The sequence below is a fragment of the Leptodactylus fuscus genome, chromosome 6, assembly GCF_031893055.1.
Source record: "Leptodactylus fuscus isolate aLepFus1 chromosome 6, aLepFus1.hap2, whole genome shotgun sequence".
Lineage (NCBI taxonomy): Eukaryota > Metazoa > Chordata > Amphibia > Anura > Leptodactylidae > Leptodactylus > Leptodactylus fuscus.
Genome location: NC_134270.1, coordinates 183,467,539 through 183,494,015, shown reverse-complemented (window position 1 = coordinate 183,494,015; position 26,477 = coordinate 183,467,539). Strand labels below are relative to the sequence as shown.

The window sequence follows — 26,477 nt, the reverse complement described above, 5'->3', positions numbered from 1 at the left end:
ACACCTCGTCTGACATCCAGTGCTCCCTATGGGTCCTCTTCTGGTCTACTGTCTGATGTGCCCCAGAGATACTTGTGAGGCCTGTGATTGGGACTCAGTGGTCACATTGGGCAGCAACTTTCCTAAACGTCAGGAGACTCAGCAGTGACGTCTTCTCTAGCTGGAGATGTTCTCTATTTAGCGGCCCGTCCCCCAGGTCTCCTCCTCTGGGTTTAGTTTCTGCAGTGACTGTGACATTAGCGGAGAGGACAAGCCCAAGACACCTACTAAGATTTTCCATTTGATTTCATTGTGTTTTTGTTTGTGCATTATCTAAGAATTTTGTAGAGAATTTATCTCACAGAATCTCCTTCTATTGGGTGACAAAGATGAACGACAACAAGAACTTCACCCCGCAGTGCACCGGCCTCCGCCATCTTTATTTACTTCTCACACATACAAAGCAATGTCACATCAACAATGCAAAGAAAAGCCAAAGTGATCTGGTCACTGACTATACATCATAGGTGAAGAGCCGACTGCCTGGTCCATCACCTTATACATCTCAGCCTTTGTTTAGCGTTTCCTACATTTGTGACCGTTCTGTTATATATATTACTCCCATAGTATTGGATTGCTCGTCCTCCATTATATTACTACGTTATCTTGGCCTCCTGAAGACACACGTCCATCAATCTTCGGTGAGAGTTCACCACCTGGTTCCTCGGTATTCCTCGATCCTATCACGCTCACTCTTTGGCTCGGTTCACACTATATTCAGTACTTATATGATGCGCACACAAAGTAACCTAAGCCCCAGACATGTTACGGGACTACCTATAGCGAAGGGTTAATCAGTTTATACTATTCTAATACTGATATATGGACAGATGTATACCAAGAGGACACCGGGCACATATATGGCCAGTAGGAGTCTATGGACATGTTAGACTGGAGACTGGGGCATATAAACCAATGGTACCACCCAAATACACTGTTATCCTGGCTTTACTTAAAGGGGTTTTCCAGGCTCATGGAATAACCCACTGGGGGTCTTAAGGGGTACGATAAAAATAGAAGGAAGTTATAGTCATTTACCCCGGTCTTCTCTGCGGGCGATGCATCTCCTGTTCTGTATTGTGAAGTGGTGAAGCTCCAGTGACTGCTGAGACGAGTTCATTGGAGCCTCACCAATTCAGAGGACGCACCCTCCAAAGAGAAGACCAGGGGTAGGTTGTTTTTACACCTCCCCGACCTCCATTTTTTTTTCACTGCTCCTATGTCACCAGTATCACACAGTAGTATAGCCAGTGATTGGCTGCAGTGGTCATGGAAGCCTCATCACTTCTGGTCCAGCAGAGGAGACAATGGAGGACTTGTCATCTGAACAGAAGGCCAGGAGTAAGATGGTGTCAGTTTTTATTTTACATTCTCCCGATCCCCATCTGGGTTTTCCAATGAGCCAGAAAAACCTCTTTAAAAGAGATCAGACATGGATCTAGTTATTAACATTGTTATAGTAAAGTTCCAATTCTCTGGCCCAACAAAGATGGTAGAGCCAAGTCCCCAGAGACCAAAAATATCAGGATTGGGGGTGAGACGATCTTAAGATTTCAGGATTGTTTTTAAAATCTAATTTTCGATCATTTTCCAGCCAATCCTGATCTTTGCTCGATCACCGAACAAGATCCGATCTTTCTCGATCCGATTGCTCAACCCAAATCCTCAGAACAGACTGTATGGAAAAGACAATGTCCGCCCTGGACTTCCCACCGGTCCTATATAGTCAGACCGTCTAATGGTTTTCTAGCAGTGCAGGATCGGGACCATGCTAGTCTAATGCAGAATTTCCAGCCCATCGTATTCCACAGTACCGGAATTTAGTCTATCAGTATTTTTAACTTTTGGAAAGGAATTTTAGTCGATTTGCCCAAGAAATTTACATGACGATACAACGTTTCTTCTTCGGTTTGTTCTGACGTCGTAAGTTTTCAATTTCGTTTTGCAGGGATGAAATTTTATCGTCAAACCCGGATTTCATCATCAGTTCTTGCTCCTAAACAGAATGTAGAAAGAAAAACACAAGAAAGAGATTTGTCAAAATTTCTGTCAAATAAATGCTGTATCCAAACGATTTTAGACAATTTCTCAAAATTCTTAAAATTTGAGAATTTCCCCAGTGACAAACAAATATTTCCATAATTCTAGAACATTGTTAGACCCCGAGGAACTGAAAATAGTTTTTTTTTTTTTTTAAGAACACAAGAAGATGGGACTTGTCCTCCCTCGGGAAACATCTCAGGGCCAAGATTCCAGGACATTGGTGGAATTTGGGTAACGTGCACAATCCCAGTAAGAACTATACAATTCTCTACCTTAAGCTTCCGAGCGATCACCAATTCATTCTCTTGGATCATCATCTTCCTCTCTTGTTCCATCTTGTCCATGAGCATTTCCTTATGTTGCTCAAAACTTCTATTCTGATCTTCTATACGTTGTTGCAAATTTCGGTTGTTTTCCTCCATAATTTGTCTTTCCCTCTCTGCGTTTTCGGTTTGAGCGCGTTCCTCTAACAGAGTATATACAAGTCAATCCACACTATAAAGGACAGATCACACAATGTACTACAGGATCAGGACCCCCAAGGTTTGAAGGAATCAAAGGCTTGATTTACCAATGTGGCCGCTACCCAATTTTTAAAAAAATTCTAACCCAGTTCCAATTCAAGTGAATATGGTTGGACGGCCAAGCCCCGGGCCACTGGCTTTGGTGAAATTTTTCAGTATACAGCCAACCAATTGGGGACATAATGTCTTCCCTGAACTAAACCCGGAGTTTCAGGACCAGCATAGGGTTTAATATTGTGGTATTGACCATGAACTGCCCCCTCACCTGCCAGCTGCCTCTCTTTCTCGGTCAGGGTCTCATCTGCTTGAATGATGGCGGCTTCAATGTCCTTCTTCTCAGAGGTATACTCCTGCATCACTTCTAGAGCCTTTGGTGAAGAAAAGTTAGATGTGATAGGGTCAGCGGACCTGGATACATCCCATCCTATCTGTATCCATAATGAGACATATGAGCCCATGTCTATGACCTCTCTACCAGCCAGGCATAACCCGACTATGCCTGTATGAGTGGCAATACCCACAAAAACCGCTGTCTGCAGAGGGTCCGTCTACCTTGTGGTCATTGCCCTCCACTAGTAGGAGAGCCCTAAATCTACAAATGAAGACTAGAAGTAATTGCAATGGCTTCTCCCCGTTTCTGAATCCTTTTATAGACTTCCATCCTCTAGGGTCTTTCAGATTCTGTAACCAGTCTCTGGGCTGGTTCCAACTCGGGGTCACGTGATTTCAACCAGCATTTGGCCCCCGGGCCGCTCCACCTGTTCACCACTAGTTACCTGTGCTATGAGGTCTGGCAGACTATAGTAAATCCAAACCAATAGAACTGGTAGAGAACGAAGGAAGGAAATGGAGCGACCCGGGGCTTCCTCCATAACGTGATGTGGGGTTGGAACCAGCTTAGAAACTCTAGGTACATGTTCAGCACCCGACCCCCAGGTCACTCTGTCTCCAGTACAGGTAACTCCTTGTGAACATGGAAGAGGAGCGAGGAGACAGAGTGACCCAGAGGCCTGGTGCTGGTTCTGATCATGTGATTTGGGGTCGGAACCATCCCAGAACCCTTAGGTATAATATCTGAAGGCCACCGGAGGAAGAGCGGGACTTGGTGGAGATGAGGAAAGGTCTTCTTTACACAAAACAATATTGTAAAAATCCTATAGAGAACACATTGTTAATTCCCGCTGCTCCGTTTCAGCTTCTATGGCTTAGCCAAATGAGTGGGGCTCAGTAATACATGTGTCCATATGAAGACGGGGTGAAGGGGGAGGCTCCTGCTGCAGCCAGTTGTCTTATAGACAGACACAGGGGGACGTGGTGGACATCTGACCACAACATGTACATAAACATGAATGTGGGCTCCCACTGCTGGAAAGGCTCAGTTAAAGGGGCGACAGCCATAGGGGATGGACTAAACATTCAGTAATAAGCATCTACAAAATCTATCCACACAAGACAACCCGATAATGATATTGTTACAATGTCACCAATTCCACCATCTTCCTGAGACTCACCTTTATACCTTTCCCGGGCATTCTGTTATAAGCTTCAATAACATTCAATTTCTCCATTAGATACAGTTTGTGTCCTCCAGGTACGGAATATTTGCCCGCCATTATGTTACTCTCCATAGTCGCACTCAGATCTTGGAGGAGGATCCGGCAAAAATCTCGTGAAGCGTTTTCATTCTTTGTAGAATATTCGTTCATTAAATTATCGATTAATTTCTGTTAGAAAAAAAGTGAAACAACATGTAAATATCCAAAATATTCAAAATTCTTAATGGAAACCATCAGCAAGTTGTGCCAGTCGGTGCGGTATAGTATTAGTATTAGTAGGGTTGAGCGATCGGGAAGAGATTGGATTCCGATCGGTGATCGAGCAAATTTCACGATCTGGATCGGCTGGAAAATGATCGGAAATCGGATTTTAAAATCCAAAATCTCAAGATCTGCTCAACCCCAATATTAAGGCATGGGAACATCTATTGGCTCAGATTGACCCTTGTGATGATTGGAGGAGCTCCGGAGAGGTGAAGGAAGTACCAACCTTTATTATATTACTACTCGTCCCCGGGGTCTCCACCTATTATACCTTGGGGTCTAAAGAGACCCCGCAGAATACGGATTCATGGGTGGTGAACCCAAAAACGTGGCTGAACCAGAGATACTCCGGAAATTTGTACTGATCCCGACTAGAGATGAGCGAATAGTATTCGATCGAATACCTGGCTCCCATAGGAATGTGTGTAAGCGGCCGAACAGTGAATATTTGATGCGCTTAAGCCCTTGGTGTTCGGCCGCTTACACGCATTCCTATGGGAGCAAGGTATTCAATCGAATACTATTCGCTCATCTCTAATCCCGACTGGTTACCTTCAGCTTATGTTGATATTTCTGATCCTTGTCGTTGAGTGACCGTCCCAGGAAGACCTGAATGGCGTCCTTCTCACAATCCTTGTGCATGGTCAGGAACTGTTGTTGGGTCTCTGTCGGGAACATCGGGATATATTTGTCCATCTCACATTGATATTTGGTCAGGGCGTCTTCCAAGGCTCCTTTGTTTTCGATCTCGGCCAAAGCCAGAAACGCATTCTCCATGCAGGGAACCGATCCGCTCTGGATTGCCTTCAGGTAGGAGTCAGCGAGAACGGCCAACACTGAGACATAGAAGGTTATAATATTCAGCATCGTATGACCGGCCTGGTGGGTTTTATTTCAAGATAACGACCCCCGGGTGAAGGTGAGAGTGTATTGGTGCGGTTTGTGCCACTTTTGCCCATGTGGTTCCATGAATTTCTATTGGACATACAGTAGATTCCCTCTCTCTGCTCTCAGCTCTTGTAAAACCATAAAAGTAACAATAAAAGTAACCAACAAAAGGGTGGAAATGTGAAGGGGCAAGAGGGTGTAAAGATAATGGGAATGTACTAGTTTGTTTCTCCTAAGGAGGAGGTGACGTCATCCATTCTATGGGAGAGTGTTGTGTTCTGGGATGTTATTTCTCGAGGTGTGAACTTCTATTGTCTGTTTTGTTTGTGATGTAAATGACTGCTGCAATGAAAGCCCTACGGGGGCAAAGATTTCCAATATAATTCTCTCCACTATCTGGCATAGGTTATGTTAAATATTCGAGTTGTCCTGGCCTGCCCTGGTCTCTGGCCCGCCCTGGTCTCCGGCCCGCCCCGGTCTCCGGCCCGCCCCGGTCTCCGGCCCGCCTCGGTCTCCGGCCCGCTCCACCCACTTTTGTAAAAACTATCTATTGGGGTGCAGATAGAACATGGCGGCATATCTATAGGACATGAAAGGTCCAAAGATGCTCCACATTTACACCCATCTATGGCAGAAAACTGGTGTACAAATGACCATCGTGTTACATCTCTGATTCTCAATGTCACCCCCCCACCCATAGACGGTTACTCACTTCTCCCAGTGACTTCGATCCCTCCATCGAGTGTTTTCACCCGACTCTTCTTGATCATGTATCGATAGAATTTCGTCGCCTGTTCCACAAATTCCTCTTCCAGTTCACTTTCCTCCAGTTGTTCCAGATTCGGAAGTTTTTTCTTTGACGCCGGCCGGTCAAACACAAAACATTTGTGGGAGTGGAAATAATGTAGAATACACTCCCGGGGGAGATTATAGTCCTGGGTTTTCTTGTCAGTACCTAGAAGACATGAAGACGTGGCAGTGTGAATAGATATGATAAGGAGTGAAGGGCGAGGGCGGTCTGACAAGCCATGGAGGCCACAAACAATAGAGCTCACCTTTCTTCATCTCCAGCGAGGACATCAGATACTCGTCTTCTGTTATAGCTTTACCGTCCTTCTCAAGTATCAGACAGAAGTCTCGGACACACCAGGTGAAGGACGGGAAGATCCTCTTATACTCCGCGGTCTCGTCTGTTACCTCAGAAGATGATTTCAGTTTTATCAGTTTTGTCAGTTCGGTCACAAAACTGGGAGATGGTTATTGTAAAGGAAAAGTGAAAGTGTGTGATGGATATAAATATATACAATGTAACAAAGAGGAGGGATACACAAGAATCTGCCGGGGAGTCCCTCAAATGGTCACTAATTTAGTCTCATGTAATAGACCGTGTGATTCCCGAACAAAATATAATGGAATTTGTTTAAAAATGTTGTTTCCTGCCTGAAAAACCTCCCCAAAGATTCCACCACTAGGTGTCTCTCTTTTGGCTAATTTGCTGTTCACTCCCTGTTACTAGGGAAGTACGTCCTTAGGGATCTTCAAAATTAAGACGGACACATAGTGAATAGAGAGGGAGGGGCTGGTGACTCTTCACTCAGTAAATGGAGAGGGGAGGGGCCGGTATCTCTTCACACAGTAAATGGAGAGGGGAGGGGCCAGTATCTTCACACAGTAAATGGAGAGGGGAGGGGCCGGTATCTCTTCACACAGTAAATGGAGAGGGGAGGGGCCAGTATCTCTTCACACAGTGAATGGAGAGGGGAGGGAATAGTCCTTATGCATTTTTGCAAGGTTCCCATTCAGCTTTTCCAGCTACTACACCGTACAGAAGAGTCTGCAGTTTCTCACAGGTCACATTGAATGGATTTATTCCTGAAGCGCTGCTTGTGTTATTGGTGATAGTTCTATATTATTACATTATATAGTATACATATTAGTTATAGACAGTAAGCAGAATTTGGACTTGCCTTTCATTGTCCTCGGCCTCCTATAGTATGTTCTCTTGGACTTTTCTAGGCTTTGTTTGCCATTTTACAGTTTCTCCTGGCAGAAAAGCCATGTTAATAAACCAGTAGTAGTAATAATGGATAGGGAGGGCAGACTGCTCCTTATTGTATATGCCCCCCCCCCCCGCCTCAGAGATAACATTTTTTACGCACTACAGCTGTAACGGGGCTACTAACATAGGAAGACTTACACAGCCAGAGCACAGCGAGATCCTGCAGATATTTCAGGTTTTCATGATAGGTTGGGAATCCTATAAAGGTTACTTTGCATAAATGAATAGCACAGGTGAATACAAGATTTCCTTCTCCTGTGTTGTTACTTTCTGTCTATGAAGAGGGGGAGGGGGAGGAGGAGGCTGCTGGAAAGACACACAAATAAATACAGCTGACCAGCCCGGCCCTCGGAGTCAGGGAGGAGCTTTATAATGGTTATGCTTGTATATTACAGGTTACCAGTGCACAGAAAGGGACAATACATCAGTGGTCTGCAGCCTCCTCCTCCCCCTCCCTTCTCCATAGAGTTCATAGACACAGATCTCTATATAAACAACAGTCTGAGTGAAGATAAGGAGAAGACTGCAGGAAAAGACAAGTACAAGTAACTGACACGATCTACTAAGAGCACGGTGTATAGAAAATAGGAACATGTCCCCCCACAATGTCCATGAAGGATACTGGAGCTGCTCCATAGACTGCTGGTCAATGGTCCCCAGGCTGTTATAGACAAAGGCGCTGCTCAGCAGGACGGCCAAGGAGAAGATCCAGGCGTCGTTCTTAGAGTCTCCCTGAGAAACCAGATAAGACGTTATTTACTGGAGAGCATACAGCCATGTGACAAGGTGATTTATGATACTTGGCGGGTTTCCCAGGTGAGTAACATTCACCTTCTTATCTTATATCAGCTCCTGCCGACACCTTCATCTATAACTCGCCTTTAAACTCTTCCTGCCCTGCGGCGCTATTACGTGACAGTACACACCTGCTAGGAAGGTGTTAAGGACGAGACGTAGACCTCCCCTGAGTCTCCCGTAAGTATCCCGACTAGAGATGAGCGATAAGATCAGGATTTTATATCTCAGGTCAGAGAGATGTTCTATGTGGTCGAGTAAAGTAGACGACGCGCCAAACAAGACGGGCAATGCCGGAATGAATAAATACTCCAAAATGGGTTTGGCATTAACCCTGACTATGCCGAAAGATCTTGTTCCAGGTGATAACACCGTGGTCCTACAATAATAACCGTATTACCTATAGGGTCACCCCGATGGTCACCAGACAACCACCTGGACGTGAGATATCAGCCAGTATGGGCCAGGGTACAGGACAGCTACCTCTGCTGCTTATTCCCCCCTTTCATGTGCTGAGGGTTCTGTTATCCCGGCCGTGGTAACGCCATGATAAACATTTACATTCCTTGGTTTCCTGACATCACTTGCAAGTAGCTAAATATAATCCTGACATCCCGAGAGCTGCAGGAAGAATCCCCGAGACTGTCATCACCGGGGGAAGATTTACTGTAAGACGTATGGAATAGACAGAGGGGTCTTCAGGGGTCTGCAGCAACGTCTCTCTTCTCTCTGTGTCTACAGACTGTTCTTATTTGTAGCTCCTCTTTTTGGTTGTTTCTGGTATTACAATCTAAGTACTCAGACATTGTATCCAGTGCAGTCAGGGAAATACATTGTATTAACCCACCTTTTCCACATCGCCCAGCCCCTCCGTATCCAGTAGGACTAATGTTAGTCCAGGATTCTGGGGGTGAGGAACGCACCACATCCACACTCCTTTAGTCTTCGACTGGATACTGGAACCGAGAGGAAAACCTGGAAAGAGTCACAAAGTAAACCAAATAAGACGCTAGAGAGGTTTCTTGGGTAGAACAAAGTATTCTTATAGAGGAAACCAACACAGAGTCACCTATATAGAGTAGTGTCACCCTATAGCTTACCGACTGTGACTAACTGAACAATCAACATTCACCAAGAAACCTTCCACACCATTAACTCCAGAGCTGCGCTCACTATTCTGCTGGTGCAGTCACTGTGTACATACATTACATTACTTATCCTGTATTATACTCCAGAGCTGCGCTCACTATTCTGCTGGTGCAGTCACTGTGTACATACATTACATTACTTATCCTGTATTATACTCCAGAGCTGCGCTCACTATTCTGCTGGTGCAGTCACTGTGTACATACATTACATTACTTATCCTGTATTATACTCCAGAGCTGCGCTCACTATTCTGCTGGTACAGTCACTGTGTACATACATTACATTACTTATCCTGTATTATACTCCAGAGCTGCGCTCACTATTCTGCTGGTACAGTCACTGTGTACATACATTACATTACTTATCCTGTATTATACTCCAGAGCTGCGCTCACTATTCTGCTGGTGCAGTCACTGTGTACATACATTACATTACTTATCCTGTATTATACTCCAGAGCTGCGCTCACTATTCTGCTGGTACAGTCACTGTGTACATACATTACATTACTTACCCTGTATTATACTCCAGAGCTGCGCTCACTATTCTGCTGGTACAGTCACTGTGTACATACATTACATTACTTATCCTGTATTATACTCCAGAGCTGCGCTCACTATTCTGCTGGTACAGTCACTGTGTACATACATTACATTACTTATCCTGTATTATACTCCAGAGCTGCGCTCACTATTCTGCTGGTACAGTCACTGTGTACATACATTACTTATCCTGTATTATACTCCAGAGCTGCACTCACTATTCTGCTGGTGCAGTCACTGTGTACATACATTACATTACTTATCCTGTATTATACTCCAGAACTGCGCTCACTATTCTGCTGGTACAGTCACTGTGTACATACATTACATTACTTATCCTGTATTATACTCCAGAGCTGCGCTCACTATTCTGCTGGTACAGTCACTGTGTACATACATTACTTATCCTGTATTATACTCCAGAGCTGCGCTCACTATTCTGCTGGTACAGTCACTGTGTACATACATTACATTACTTATCCTGTATTATACTCCAGAGCTGCGCTCACTATTCTGCTGGTGCAGTCACTGTGTACATACATTACATTACTTATCCTGTATTATACTCCAGAGCTGCGCTCACTATTCTGCTGGTGCAGTCACTGTGTACATACATTACATTACTTATCCTGTATTATACTACAGAGCTGCGCTCACTATTCCGCTGGTACAGTCACTGTGTACATACATTACATTACTTATCCTGTATTATACTCCAGAGCTGCGCTCACTATTCTGCTGGTACAGTCACTGTGTACATACATTACATTACTTATCCTGTATTATACTTCAGAGCTGCGCTCACTATTCTGCTGGTACAGTCACTGGGTACATACATTACATTACTTATCCTGTATTATACTCCAGAGCTGCGCTCACTATTCTGCTGGTGCAGTCACTGTGTACATACATTACATTACTTATCCTGTATTATACTCCAGAGCTGCGCTCACTATTCCGCTGGTACAGTCACTGTGTACATACATTACATTACTTATCCTGTATTATACTCTAGAGCTGCGCTCACTATTCTGCTGGTGCAGTCACTGTGTACATACATTACATTACTTATCCTGTATTATACTCCAGAGCTGCGCTCACTATTCTGCTGGTACAGTCACTGTGTACATACATTACTTATCCTGTATTATACTCCAGAGCTGCGCTCACTATTCTGCTGGTACAGTCACTGTGTACATACATTACATTACTTATCCTGTATTATACTCCAGAGCTGCGCTCACTATTCTGCTGGTACAGTCACTGTGTACATACATTACATTACTTATCCTGTATTATACTCCAGAGCTGCGCTCACTATTCCGCTGGTGCAGTCACTGTGTACATACATTACATTACTTATCCTGTATTATACTCCAGAGCTGCGCTCACTATTCTGCTGGTGCAGTCACTGTGTACATACATTACATTACTTATCCTGTATTATACTCCAGAGCTGCGCTCACTATTCTGCTGGTACAGTCACTGTGTACATACATTACTTATCCTGTATTATACTCCAGAGCTGCGCTCACTATTCTGCTGGTACAGTCACTGTGTACATACATTACATTACTTATCCTGTATTATACTCCAGAGCTGCGCTCACTATTCCGCTGGTGCAGTCACTGTGTACATACATTACATTACTTATCCTGTATTATACTCCAGAGCTGCGCTCACTATTCTGCTGGTGCAGTCACTGTGTACATACATTACATTACTTATCCTGTATTATACTCCAGAGCTGCACTCACTATTCTGCTGGTACAGTCACTGTGTACATACATTACATTACATATCCTGTATTATACTCCAGAGCTGCGCTCACTATTCCGCTGGTGCAGTCACTGTGTACATACATTACATTACTTATCCTGTATTATACTCCAGAGCTGCGCTCACTATTCTGCTGGTGCAGTCACTGTGTACATACATTACATTACTTATCCTGTATTATACTCCAGAGCTGCACTCACTATTCTGCTGGTACAGTCACTGTGTACATACATTACATTACATATCCTGTATTATACTCCAGAGCTGCGCTCACTATTCTGCTGGTACAGTCACTGTGTACATACATTACTTATCCTGTATTATACTCCAGAGCTGCGCTCACTATTCTGCTGGTACAGTCACTGTGTACATACATTACATTACTTATCCTGTATTATACTCCAGAGCTGCGCTCACTATTCTGCTGGTACAGTCACTGTGTACATACATTACATTACTTATCCTGTATTATACTCCAGAGCTGCGCTCACTATTCTGCTGGTACAGTCACTGTGTACATACATTACATTACTTATCCTGTATTATACTCCAGAGCTGCGCTCACTATTCCGCTGGTGCAGTCACTGTGTACATACATTACATTACTTATCCTGTATTATACTCCAGAGCTGCGCTCACTATTCTGCTGGTGCAGTCACTGTGTACATACATTACATTACTTATCCTGTATTATACTCCAGAGCTGCGCTCACTATTCTGCTGGTACAGTCACTGTGTACATACATTACTTATCCTGTATTATACTCCAGAGCTGCGCTCACTATTCTGCTGGTACAGTCACTGTGTACATACATTACATTACTTATCCTGTATTATACTCCAGAGCTGCGCTCACTATTCCGCTGGTGCAGTCACTGTGTACATACATTACATTACTTATCCTGTATTATACTCCAGAGCTGCGCTCACTATTCTGCTGGTGCAGTCACTGTGTACATACATTACATTACTTATCCTGTATTATACTTCAGAGCTGCACTCACTATTCTGCTGGTACAGTCACTGTGTACATACATTACATTACATATCCTGTATTATACTCCAGAGCTGCGCTCACTATTCTGCTGGTACAGTCACTGTGTACATACATTACATTACTTATCCTGTATTATACTCCAGAGCAGCGCTCACTATTCTGCTGGTACAGTCACTGTGTACATACATTACATGACTTATCCTGTATTATACTCCAGAGCTGCGCTCACTATTCTGCTGGTACAGTCACTGTGTACATACATTACATTACTTATCCTGTATTATACTCCAGAGCTGCGCTCACTATTCTGCTGGTGCAGTCACTGTGTACATACATTACATTACTTATCCTGTATTATACTCCAGAGCTGCACTCACTATTCTGCTGGTACAGTCACTGTGTACATACATTACATTACATATCCTGTATTATACTCCAGAGCTGCGCTCACTATTCTGCTGGTACAGTCACTGTGTACATACATTACTTATCCTGTATTATACTCCAGAGCTGCGCTCACTATTCTGCTGGTACAGTCACTGTGTACATACATTACATTACATATCCTGTATTATACTCCAGAGCTGCGCTCACTATTCTGCTGGTACAGTCACTGTGTACATACATTACATTACTTATCCTGTATTATACTCCAGAGCTGTGCTCACTATTCTGCTGGTGCAGTCACTGTGTACATACATTACATTACTTATCCTGTATTATACTCCAGAGCTGCGCTCACTATTCTGCTGGTACAGTCACTGTGTACATACATTACTTATCCTGTATTATACTCCAGAGCTGCGCTCACTATTCTGCTGGTACAGTCACTGTGTACATACATTACATTACTTATCCTGTATTATACTCCAGAGCTGCGCTCACTATTCTGCTGGTACAGTCACTGTGTACATACATTACATTACATATCCTGTATTATACTCCAGAGCTGCGCTCACTATTCTGCTGGTGCAGTCACTGTGTACATACATTACATTACTTATCCTGTATTATACTCCAGAGCTGCGCTAACTATTCTGCTTACATACATGTATCCGCACACACGTGTACAGGTGACATGCTCTATTATATGTCACTCACCTGATCTTCTCCCGGCCAGTTTGTTCATCAGATAAGATTTTCCTGTCCGGTATTTTCCTACGACTGCAATAACCACGACCGGTTGGGAGATTTCCAGGAGGATTTTCTCGGCCTCCTTATTGAGCACCAGGGTGTTCCCGTCCACATTCTCTATCAGACAGACGGGCTGCGGCATAGATACGGCTGCAGACATGGTCAGTATTGGGGTCTATGAGAGATATTAGATATAACACAAGCGGTCAGACATGGGTTAGGGTTACACGTACAGACACACAGATAATGTGCAGGCCAAGGCCGTATGTGTATGGTTCAAATTGGGAAGGGGTTAAACGCTTGTTTTGGGCTTTAAAAGGTTATTCCAAACCCTGCAAATAAAGACATGGGAATGACTGCTCACCGGTCCTGACAACTAAGGTGGGATCTATGGTAACAGGTGAGTGGTGCTATATAGTGTGCAGAGTAGAGCAGTGTATAGAGTAGAGCAGTGTATAGAGTAGAGCAGTAGTGCAGTGTATAGAGTAGAGCAGTAGTGCAGTGTATAGAGTAGAGCAGTAGTGCAGTGTGTAGAGTAGAGCAGTAGTGCAGTGTGTAGAGTAGAGCAGTAGTGCAGTGTATAGAGTAGAGCAGTAGTGCAGTGTGTAGAGTAGAGCAGTAGTGCAGTGTGTAGAGTAGAGCAGTAGTGCAGTGTGTAGAGTAGAGCAGTAGTGCAGTGTGTAGAGTAGAGCAGTAGTGCAGTGTGTAGAGTAGAGCAGTAGTGCAGTGTACAGAGTAGATCAGTAGTGCCGTGTACAGAGTAGAGCAGTATTGCAGTGTATAGAGTAGAGCAGTATTGCAGTGTACAGAGTAGAGCAGTAGGGCAGTGTACAGAGTAGTGCAGTGTACAGAGTAGAGCAGTGTATAGAGTAGAGCAGTAGTGCAGTGTATAGAGTAGTGCAGTGTACAGAGTAGAGCAGTGTATAGAGTAGAGCAGTAGTGCAGTGTATAGAGTAGTGCAGTGTACAGAGTAGAGCAGTGTATAGAGTAGAGCAGTAGTGCAGTGTATAGAGTAGAGCAGTAGTGCAGTGTATAGAGTAGAGCAGTAGTGCAGTGTATAGAGTAGAGCAGTAGTGCAGTGTATAGAGTAGAGCAGTAGTGCAGTGTACAGAGTAGGGCAGTAGTGCCGTGTACAGAGTAGAGAAGTGTACAGAGTAGAGCAGTATTGCAGTGTATAGAGTAGAGCAGTATTGCAGTGTACAGAGTAGAGCAGTAGGGCAGTGTACAGAGTAGTGCAGTGTACAGAGTAGAGCAGTAGTGCAGTGTACAGAGTAGAGCAGTAGTGCAGTGTACAGAGCAGTGCAGTGTACAGAGTAGAGCAGTAGTGCAGTGTACAGAGTAGGGCAGTAGTGCAATGTATAGAGTAGAGCAGTAGTGCAGTGTACAGAGTAGTGCAGTGTACAGAGTAGAGCAGTATTGCAGTGTATAGAGTAGAGCAGTATTGTAGTGTACAGAGTAGAGCAGTAGGGCAGTGTACAGAGTAGTGCAGTGTACAGAGTAGAGCAGTGTATAGAGTAGAGCAGTAGTGCAGTGTATAGAGTAGAGCAGTAGTGCAGTGTATAGAGTAGAGCAGTAGAGCAGTGTATAGAGTAGAGCAGTAGTGCAGTGTATAGAGTAGAGCAGTAGTGCAGTGTATAGAGTAGAGCAGTAGTGCAGTGTATAGAGTAGTGCAGTGTACAGAGTAGAGCAGTGTATAGAGTAGAGCAGTAGTGCAGTGTATAGAGTAGAGCAGTAGTGCAGTGTATAGAGTAGAGCAGTAGTGCAGTGTATAGAGTAGAGCAGTAGTGCAGTGTATAGAGTAGAGCAGTAGTGCAGTGTATAGAGTAGAGCAGTAGTGCAGTGTACAGAGTAGGGCAGTAGTGCCGTGTACAGAGTAGAGAAGTATACAGAGTAGAGCAGTATTGCAGTGTATAGAGTAGAGCAGTATTGCAGTGTACAGAGTAGAGCAGTAGGGCAGTGTACAGAGTAGTGCAGTGTACAGAGTAGGGCAGTAGTGCAGTGTACAGAGCAGTGCAGTGTACAGAGTAGTGCAGTGTACAGAGTAATGCAGTGTACAGAGTAGAGCAGTAGTGCAGTGTACAGAGTAGGGCAGTAGTGCAGTGTACAGAGCAGTGCAGTGTACAGAGTAGAGCAGTAGTGCAGTGTACAGAGTAGGGCAGTAGTGCAATGTATAGAGTAGAGCAGTAGTGCAGTGTACAGAGTAGTGCAGTGTACAGAGTAGAGCAGTATTGCAGTGTACAGTGTGTTGGGGGCACAAGACCCCCAGAGCTATGTTGTCTGTAGTTCCAAATTAAATAACAGGCCTGGATAAGCTACACCCATCCTTGAGGCCTGGAGAAGTCACAAAGACACAGCTGGTGGTGTATCAAAATGAAATTCTGATTTTAATGGTAGGAAAAGGTAGTTTAAATACAATACAGACAAGAGAAGGTTGGACTATAACATAACATAGTTGGCATAACATGATTAGTTGTAGAGTTGTAACATAAACCTAGCCTGTGACTATTGACTAAATCCTACTGTAATCTCCATCTCATTATTACTATCCAAACTGGGATGGACTTTCTCATGAAACAAAGTCTAGCTGCATATATCATGGCAAGAGAGATAATAATCACAGGCTGATCAGACCACTCCAGCCTTGGGGCTAATGACCAATAGACTATAGACATCCTGTGTTTACATCCTCCTTGAAGACAATTAGTTAGATAAGGATTCATTAATATTCCATCTCCTTATACCCTAAAGAACGGTTTCTCTTCTTTGATCTTTTGTTTAAAGTCTCAATAGTACACAGCCCATAGCGTCTCCATGTTAATTAGTCTAACCAATTCCTTAACAAGTAATCTCGGCCCCCACTTCATGTAATTTATCATATATCATTTTCAAACAATATTTTAGCCCTTCACACATGATACAGGGGTATATGATACAGGGGTATATGATATAGGGATCACAATGTACATATTTATTTCCTATCAGTATGTCTTTATAGAATTGGAGGTAAATCCACGCAAACACGGGGAGAACATACAGACTCCTTGCAGATGTTGTTCCTGTCGGGGATTTGATTCCAGGACTCCAGAGCTGCAGGGCTACAGTGCTAACCCCTGAGCCACCGTGTTGCCTCTATATTTGAGTAAATTCTACCAAAAAAAAACAACTTTTAATCTCACTTTATATATAAGGAAATAAAAAATAAATAAAGATATAATTGCAGATTCTCCTGAATGATGAGATTATTTCCTCTGATAACAGACGTGTGCAGAGATTACAGGCCGGTATAAAGGAAGCGATATGTGTATGTGTAATACAGGTTTGTGTCGCTGCTCTCCAAGAGCCGCCATTTGTTTTCACTTTTCTGTATGAAGGTTTGTGTATGAGCTGCAGATTTTATTGGTTCCTGCCAATCAGAGACTGGATATCCACGATATCATCCACGATATCATCCACGATATCATCCACGATATCAACCACCACCACCACCACCAATAAATAATACTAATAATATAAAAAATAATAATACATAATAAATAAATACATGTCTGGTTGTTCTTTGTAGTTTTCAGACTTTTCTCAGTGCAGAATAACAAAGATGTTATTGAATCTTCGGTCTCATTTTCTGGGTCATGTTACACTTGTGATGGGACCAAAAATTTTTCTTATTTTTAAGGGTTATTTGTATAAATATGTTATTTATTAATTATTATTATTATTATTATTATTATTATTATTATTAATTCCCAGCGGCCTGACCCTTTGACCACTTGTCTAATACTTGGAAACTGTACATGACGCCTCGTCTGGGCCCTCTCAGAGTCTTTTTGTCTTTCTTTGGCGTATTAGGACTGATCTCAGTGACCCCGGGTGTTACGTTCGTGTCTATGCCTAGACCCAGAATCCGGACTGCAGACTGCACCGCTAAGGGAACAGGGGTCGGTGACTTTCCCTGACACTACGGCGGCTAGCTAGGCCCTGCCTGCGGGTGGTGGTCGGCTGTACCCAAGCTAGCCTTGGCCCCGACAACTCCGGGCTCTCTAACACAAAGGCCTAGCCGACAGATAGGGCTAGAGCTACAAGAGAGCGAGGGACGGGGGATACTAAGGTGGTGACCCCTAATGAAACCAAGGTGCAGCTGCAGACAACACGGGATGGGATGTGCTGGACAACGGACACGCAACACAACACAATACACAACAAGAGAATGAGGAGAGGGGCAGGGGAGAGGAAAGGGTTACACAGGACTGGGGCAAAACTAACTGGAACCCAAACCTCACAAATAACCAGATAGTGCCGGGCAACCAGGACTGAGGACAGGGGAGAGGAGGAGTGTGAGGGACAAACCAGACTCACACACAAGGCGACACTCACACACAGGGCAACACTCACACACGAGGCCACACTCACACACGAGGCCACACTCACACATAAGGAAACCTCACACCACTTCCAAGTCAGTTGTAATTCCACAAACCAATCTTCGTCCCTGAGCCACGAGTTCCAAGTGGTAACCACAAAAAAACGGCAACTAATGGCGCCAGCCCTCCTCCTTATACAGCCCCAGAGTCGTCCGATAGGGTGATGGTAATGACCAACACCTGAGGCTCAATCCAGAGAACCTCAAGTATATACTGATGGCCGAAACTCAATGCCCAAACAGATGGCCTAATGGCAAGGAAATGACTAGGAGACCACAGAGCACCGGATAAAATCCCCACCAGAAACACTAATATATACGAGTATACAGGTTGTGATCCCGGGCGTTGCTGCTGTTGCACATACAGAGTCATCCCCATCAGAACAGCCGCTCCTCATCCGATCATGGAAACCCCCTATACAGATAATTCCTCGTTGTAAGCTCGGGGTTACTCCGGGACTTTTTGCCTCTGGGTTTTTTTCTGCAGAAAGGACAATGGGACATCTTTGTGGATTTTCTTCTCCCGTTATAGCTATAGGGAGACCGCCCGCGTTTCTGTAGGTATAATTACATACCTCCCGATTTCCGCGGCACACTCACGACTTCGGTGTCCGATTCCGCAGTCCCGGTCGGCGGGAGGTATGTCCCGATTTCAACTCATCGGCGTCCTACGGAGCTGAATACATAGGCATTTAAAGCAGGAGGTGTCACAGCTCAGCTCCTGCCTTACCGCTGCGCTCCGGCATCTGTAGCCGCGATGTGATGACGTCACACCGCGCCTACAACTATGTGTATGAGGGAGAGAGCGGAGAGAGTGGTGGGGGAGTGAGGGAAGGTGAGTGTAAGTGTCTGTATTAAACATTAAGGTGGAACATAATGTAGGGGGCAGGTGAAGAGGGGGAGAACGGCATGACACTGGGCAGAGACGGGGGGCATGAAATTGGGGGGCATGAATCTGGGGACAGATGAAGGGTGTATATGAAACTGGGGGAGAGATGGAGGGGGGACATATAATTTAAGGGTGACTATAGGAGGAATATACTGTGTGAGGGCACATGAAAAATGAATGAGAATGGGCGGAGTCAACATAAAAGTGGGCAGAGCCAAATTTGACAAGATGGAAGAGTGGGGACGGGTGACAAGATGGCAGAGCGGGGACGGGTGACAAGATGGCAGAGATGGGACGGGTGACAAGATGGCAGAGCGGGGACAGGCGACAAGATGGCAGAGCGAAGACGGACGACAAGATGGCAGAGCGGGGACGGGTGACAAGATGGCAGAGCGAAGACGGGCGACAAGATGGCAGAGCGGGGACGGGCGACAAGATGGAAGAGCGGGGACGGGTGACAAGATGGCAGAGCGAAGACGGACGACAAGATGGCAGAGCGGGGACAGGTGACAAGATGGCAGAGCGAAGACGGACGACAAGATGGCAGAGCGGGGACGGGTGACAAGATGGCAGAGCGGGGACAGGCGACAAGATGGCAGAGCGGGGACAGGCGACAAGATGGCAGAGCGAAGACGGGCGACAAGATGGCAGAGCGGGGACGGGTGACAAGATGGCAGAGCGGGGACGGGTGACAAGATGGCAGAGCGGGGACGGGCGACAAGATGGAAGAGCGGGGACAGGTGACAAGATGGCAGAGCGGGGACAGGTGACAAGATGGCAGAGCGAAGACGGGCGACAAGATGGCAGAGCGGGGATGGGCGACAAGATGGCAGAGCGGGGACGGGTGACAAGATGGCAGAGCGAAGACAAGATGGCAGAGTGGGGACGGGCGACAAGATGGAAGAGCGGGGACAGGTGACAAGATGGCAGAGCGAAGACGGGCGACAAGATGGCAGAGCGGGGACAGGCGACAAGATGGCAGAGCGAAGACGGGCGACAAGATGGCAGAGCGGGGACGGGTGACAAGATGGCAGAGCGGGGACGGGCGACAAGATGGCAGAGCGGGGACAGGCGACAAGATGGCAGAGCGAAGACGGGCGACAAGATGGCAGAGCGGGGACGGGTGACAAGATGGCAGAGCGGGGACGGGCGACAAGATGGCAGAGCGAAGACGGGCGACAAGATGGCAGAGCGGGGACGGGTGACAAGATGGCAGAGCGGGGAGGGGCGACAAGATGGCAGAGCGAAGACGGGCGACAAGATGGCAGAGCGGGGATGGGTGACAAGATGGCAGAGTGGGGACGGGCGACAAGATGGAAGAGCGGGGACAGGTGACAAGATGGCAGAGCGAAGACAAGATGGCAGAGCGGGGACGGGCGACAAGATGGAAGAGCGGGGACGGGCGACAAGATGGCAGAGCGGGGACAGGTGACAAGATGGCAGAGCGAAGACAAGATGGCAGAGCGGGGACGGGCGACAAGATGGAAGAGCGGGGACGGGTGACAAGATGGCAGAGCGGGGACAGGTGACAAGATGGCAGAGCGGGGACGGGTGACAAGATGGCAGAGCGAAGACAAGATGGAAGAGTGGGGACAGGTGACAAGATGGCAGAGCGGGGACAGGTGACAAGATGGCAGAGCGAAGACGGGCGACAAGATGGCAGAGCGGGGACGGGTGACAAGATGGCAGAGCGGGGACGGGTGACAAGATGGCAGAGCGAAGACAAGATGGCAGAGCGGGGACGGGCGACAAGAGGGAAGAGCGGGGACGGGCGACAAGATGGCAGAGCGGGGACGGGTGACAAGATGGCAGAGCGGGGAGGGGCGACAAGATGGCAGAGTGGAGACGGGTGACAAGATGGCAGAGCGAAGACAAGATGGCAGAGCGGGGACGGGTGACAAGATGGCAGAGCAGGGACGGGTGACAAGATGGCAGAGCGAAGACAAGCGACAAGATGGCAGAGCGGGGATGGGTGACAAGATGGCAAAGCGGGGACAGGCGACAAGATGGCAGAGCGGGGATGGGTGACAAGATGGCAGAGCGGGGATGGGTGACAAGATGGCAGAACGGGGATGGGTGACAAGATGGCAGAGCGAAGACAAGCGACAAGATGGCAGAGCGGGGATGGGTGACAAGATGGCAGAGCGGGGATGGGTGACAAGATGGCAGAGCGGGGACAGGCGACAAGATGGCAAAGCGGGGACAGGCGACAAGATGGCAGAGCGGGGATGGGTGACAAGATGGCAAAGCGGGGACAGGCGACAAGATGGCAGAGCGGGGACGGGTGAAAAGATGGCAGAGCGGGGACGGGTGAAAAGATGGCAGAGCGGGGACAGGCGACAAGATGGCAAAGCGGGGACAGGCGACAAGATGGAAGAGCGGGGATGGGTCCATGCCCTATTATACTATGGACACTAGGAGTGACCGCCTGTCTGTATTATACTATGGACACTAAAGTGGCCAGGACTCCATCCCATAGACCAATACGCTGCTTGGACTCCAGCTCTCCTGACTAGGATCGGACCAGGGAGTCCAGTTGATCTACAAATCCGATTTTCCAGCCCAGATTCCCCTGTGTGAGCGGTTCGGGGCGTCCACAATGTAAGTATTAGTGCGGGTTATCTTACCGATGGCTGTACTTGTGGTTATTGGCTCCCTCTGGTCCTCAGATGTGTCATGTGATCCTCAATAAGACTGACGTAACGTCATGTGATGACAGGAAGTCAGAGCCTCAATGTAGGAGGGAATACAACCCTGACTTCCTGTCTGGAGTCAGAGTGTCAGTCATGTGACACACCTGCATACATTTTTGTGCTCCATCCCTTTGAGGTGTCAGGAATTTTGACGGAGCCCCACTGGTGTATCAGGGATACGAAAGGGTGTTAAGACCAGACTGTGACTCCATGACCATCTGTGGGATACACATCTTTCCAAGATGTGGACAAAACCAGTCATTTCCCAGGTTTCCAAGATGTAGAAATGAGAAGGAGGAGCACCCTGGCAGGGGGTGTGGCTAAGCACAAACAAGGAGGGTGTGCCCGCCCATCAGACTGATCCACCGGCCCATCAGAGCGATCCTCCGGCCCATCAGAGCGATCCTCCGGCCCATCAGAGCGATCCTCCGGCCCATCAGAGCGATCCTCCGGCCCATCAGAGCGATCCTCCGGCCCATCAGAGCGATCCCCCGGCCCATCCAAGCTCTATGGCACTATATGACTCTCGGTTATTAGGTTTATTCTGTTTTTCTCCTTTTATTTTAGAACTGTTCTGCTTGTTTGTCACCTGTCACTTGTTGCTTCGTATACAGAGCTCTGAGCCCTCGGGGTATTAGTTACACTTAGTGATACTTTGTTGCTTTATGAAGCCATCACCTTCTTAAAGTGTCTTTGCCTCCGACTGTTGGAGACGCCTGTATATGCGAGTGGCACCCACAGTCAGTAGTGGTGGAGTGTATTTGGGGTTGGGTGTGATTTATGCTTCATTTTCAGCCTGAGTGCAGGATTGTGTGTGTGGAGTAGATCAAACCCTGACAGCCGCACCCGGGCCATGTGCTAGGACGGTCTGTATGTGACTCTTAATACCAGCCATCACCCCTGATCTATTGGAGAGTGCACCTCATATATGACAAGGTGCACCCTGCACCAGGCTGTGCTCATAGCTGGTGTCTATTTACTGCATCATATCCACATGATTTTTGGTGCAAATCATAATAAATTTGGTAGGGCCCATGCACGCCCTTGCCGCACACTCTTTTTGGGAAAATGTCAAAGGAATTACAGTATTAGGCACCACCCCTTTGTCCATGTGACCTCCTGTGACTGTTAGTATTAGGCACCTCCCCTTTGTCCATGTGACCTCCTGTGACTATTAGTATTAGGCACCACCCCTTTGTCCATGTGACCTCCTGTGACTATTAGTATTAGACACCACCCCTTTGTCCATGTGACCTCCTGTGACTATTAGTATTAGGCACCACCCCTTTGTCCATGTGACCTCCTGTGACTATTAGTATTAGGCACCACCCCTTTGTCCATGTGACCTCCTGTGACTATTAGTATTAGGCACCACCCCTTTGTCCATGTGACCTCCTGTGGCTGTATTAGGCACCACCCCTTTGTCCATGTGACCTCCAGTGACTCTTAGGCACCTCCCCTTTGTCCATGTGACCTCCTGTGACTATTAAGATAAGACACCTCCCCTTTGTCCATGTGACCTCCTGTGACTGTTGGTATTGGGCACTACCTGGGTCTACACCAAGTAGGACCCTCCTATGAGCCCACCAGACTGCACAGCCCACAGGCCCAGTGCCATGTAAGAGCGCCACCTACTGAATCCGCACCTAGCAGTCCATACCTTCTAGGCACAACCTCCACACTATTGGCATATAACGGTGTCATAGTGGGGTCACCTGTATTCTGATAATGGGGGGGCGGACATTACATTACATTACATTCCGGTTGTGAAGATTGAGGGGAAGCAGCAACAAAGGAGAACCCCAAAATTATAACCTAAGAGAGCGCTGGGTAATGGAGGGGAGAGCGGTCTAAGGAACAAACCAGGCCCAAGTCCTGACACCCTGATATAACTGCATCACTGACAGTCTGCATTGTCTCTTACCGTACAGCACAGATCTCTCTCCGCTCCTCACACGTCTCTCACTCGCCAGGCCTGGATGTCTCGCTCCTTCTCCACTTCTCAGATGTTTCGCTCTCTCTTCCACCTTTTGTCTCTCTGCTCTGTCTATCACTTTCTGTCTCTCTTGCTGTCTCTTTCTCTGTCTCTCTCCTCTGTCTATCACTTTCTGTCTCTCTTGCTGTCTCTTTCTCTGTCTCTTTCCTCTGTCTTTGTCTCTCTCTCTCTGTCTCTCTTCTCTGTCTATCACTTTGTCTCTCTCCTCTGTCTCTCTCTTACTCTCTCCTCTCTCTCTCTCTCCTCTCTCTCTCTCCTCTGTCTCTCTCCTCTGTCTCTCTCTCGCTGTCTCTCTCCTCTGCTCTATCACTTTCTGTCTCTCTTGCTGTCTCTGTCTCCTCTGTCTCTCTCCTCTCTCTCTCTCTCCTCTGTCTCTCTCTCTCTCCTCTGTCTCTCTCTCTCTCCTCTGTCTCTCTCTCTCCTCTGTCTCTCTCTCTCTCCTCTGTCTCTCTCCTCTGTCTCTCTCCTCTGTCTCTCTCCTCTGTCTATCACTTTCTGTCTCTCTCGCTGTCTCTATCTCCTCTGTCTCTCTTGCTGTCTCTGTCTCTCTCCTCTGTCTCTCTCGCTGTCTCTATCTCCTCTGTCTCTCTTGCTGTCTCTGTCTCTCTCCTCTCTCTCTCCTCTGTCTCTCTCTCTCTCCTCTGTCTCTCTCTCTGTCTCTCTCTCGCTGTCTCTCTCGCTGTCTCTCTCTCCTCTCTCTCTCCTCTGTCTCTCTCTCTCTCCTCTGTCTCTCTCTCTCTCCTCTGTCTCTCTCTCCTCTGTCTCTCTCTCCTCTGTCTCTCTCTCCTCTGTCTCTCTCTCCTCTCTCTCTCCTCTGTCTCTCTCCCCTCTGTCTCCCTCTGTCTCTCTCTCCGCTGTCTCTCTCTCTCCTCTGTCTCTCTTGCTGTCTCTGTCTCTCTCCGCTGTCTCTCTCTCTCCTCTGTCTCTCTCTCCTCTGTCTCTCTGCTCTGTCTTTGTCTCTCTCGCTGTCTCTCTCTCGCTGTCTCTCTCCTCTGTCTCTCTTGCAGTCTCTGTCTCTCTCTCGCTGTCTCTCTGCTCTGTCTATCAGTTTCTGTCTCTCTTGCTGTCTCTGTCTCTCTTTTCGCTCTCGCAGTCACATTCCCTTTTTATAACCATGTAAGTGAAAGTGAAACCAAAGAATTTGTTGTGTAAAACAGAAATTTCCGGCCTCTCGGTTAATCCTGTCCCAGATCCTGCACAAATCCCCTGATAGTGAGCAGCGGGTCCCGACACCCAGCTTTTCCAGTCTCCTGAATGGCTCCTGGAGAAATGTCAGCAGAGTCTAGAACAGGGCCAGAAGACGTCACCTCTCCAGCTGTTATGAAACCACAACTCTCACAGCAGCTGGAGCGGTGACATTGGCTGACCTGTGCCCTCCCCCCCCCTCCACACCCCCTATATACTAGTGTCAGTAGAGAACAAAAACATAGCACTGAGCTGTGCACAGAGGAACATGTCATGTGACGGAAAAAATTCAAGGTCCTTTTGTGACTATCTGTACCCCTTAATTTGCGTGTCTCTACCTCAAAAATATATAACACCAGAAGAAACCAAAAACAAGGTAGACTGTACACTCAGCATATGGAAAAATATAAAAATATTTATTAATATATTGATACAATTATAACAAGAAAACACAGACAATACAGGAAACAATTCCCACAAAGGATCCGCTTAGCCGCAGTCTCCTCGCCCCTTTATGGAGACGTTATATTGCCCAATCACATGGGGTTTATATACAGTAATACACTCCAAGATATAAAAGCACATTAGCATAAGGATGGAATACAGAGTGTCTGCACATATAAGTATATCAGTATACGCTATTGTAGCCACCAGTCAGTAGTAAAGCACAACCTCATATCTCGCTGAGAACAACAACTGTGTCTCAGTATCAGTATCTCAGTATCTCAAAGACCTGCACTTAGGTTTAATAGTTACAGACGGCATGCAAACAAATAACCCGCTCACCACAGCTCCCGGGCACTAGCCTAGCCCTACACATGGGTAAGCACATTTGGTTTCGATATTACACATTGAACTGGTCTCTTTAGGCATGTCATGCACTTGTGTATTTGTCTGCATACGGGTTCACTGCTTCTGAGCGACCGTCTGCAACTATTAAACTTAGGTGCAGGTCTTTGAGATACTGAGACACAGTTGTTGTTCTCAGCGAGATATGAGGTTGTGCTTTACTACTGACTGGTGGCTACAATAGCGTATACTGATATACTTATATGTGCAGACACTCTGTATTACATCCTCTTGCTTATTATATTTCATCCTGATACTAATGTACTTTTATATCTTGGAGTGTATTTATAGACCCCATGTGATTGGGCAATATAACGTCTCCATAAAGGGGCGAGGAGACTGCGGCTAAGCGGATCCTTTGTGGGAATTGTTTCCTGTATTGTCTGTGTTTTCTTGTTATAATTGTATCAATATATTAATAAATATTTTTTATATTTTTCCACATGCCGAGTGTACAGTCTACCTTGTTTTTTTCAGATACTGTTTTCAGCCTAATATCACTTGTACAATACCAGTAAACTTTAACTAAACTCTAACACTTTAATGCTGCAGCAAGTTATCTCAGCTGCTTAGATACGTCCTATGTGTGACATATCCACATACCCTTGTACAGACTGTCAGGGCACCCCCTGTATACAGTGACAGCTCAGTGATGTGACCTTCCTCAGGCTGTGTCCTGC

General features: G+C 46.4%; 2 protein-coding genes across 2 annotated transcripts in view; one reads left to right on the top strand and one right to left on the bottom strand.

Moving 5' to 3' along the window:
• The window catches only part of LOC142209053 (guanylate-binding protein 3-like), a 174,968-nt gene that overhangs the window by 92,589 nt on the left and 55,902 nt on the right, over window positions 1-26,477 (top strand). The gene's annotated exons all lie outside the window — the stretch shown is intronic.
• Window positions 397-24,826, bottom strand: LOC142209056 (guanylate-binding protein 1-like). Its single transcript, XM_075278000.1, has 11 exons — window positions 23,692-24,826; window positions 13,736-13,943; window positions 9,016-9,143; window positions 7,996-8,105; window positions 6,370-6,560; window positions 6,027-6,269; window positions 4,979-5,262; window positions 4,118-4,330; window positions 2,872-2,974; window positions 2,355-2,548; window positions 397-2,035 (listed from the first exon to the last, which is right to left on the bottom strand). Exons 2-11 carry the CDS (start codon window positions 13,926-13,928, stop codon window positions 1,919-1,921), a joined length of 1,776 nt encoding a protein of 591 aa, XP_075134101.1. The 5' UTR covers window positions 13,929-13,943; window positions 23,692-24,826; the 3' UTR covers window positions 397-1,918.

Excerpts from the sequence above, each read along its gene's own strand:
- LOC142209056 (XM_075278000.1), bottom strand. The coding sequence starts at position 13,928 with ATGTCTGCAGCCGTATCTATGCCGCAGCCCGTCTGTCTGATAGAGAAT. Across the intron at positions 4,331-4,978 it reads AATATCAACATAAGCTGAAG|AAATTAATCGATAATTTAAT; the intron begins GTAACCAGTCGG and ends TTTTTCTAACAG. Across the intron at positions 2,975-4,117 it reads TGCCCGGGAAAGGTATAAAG|GCTCTAGAAGTGATGCAGGA; the intron begins GTGAGTCTCAGG and ends TCTTCACCAAAG.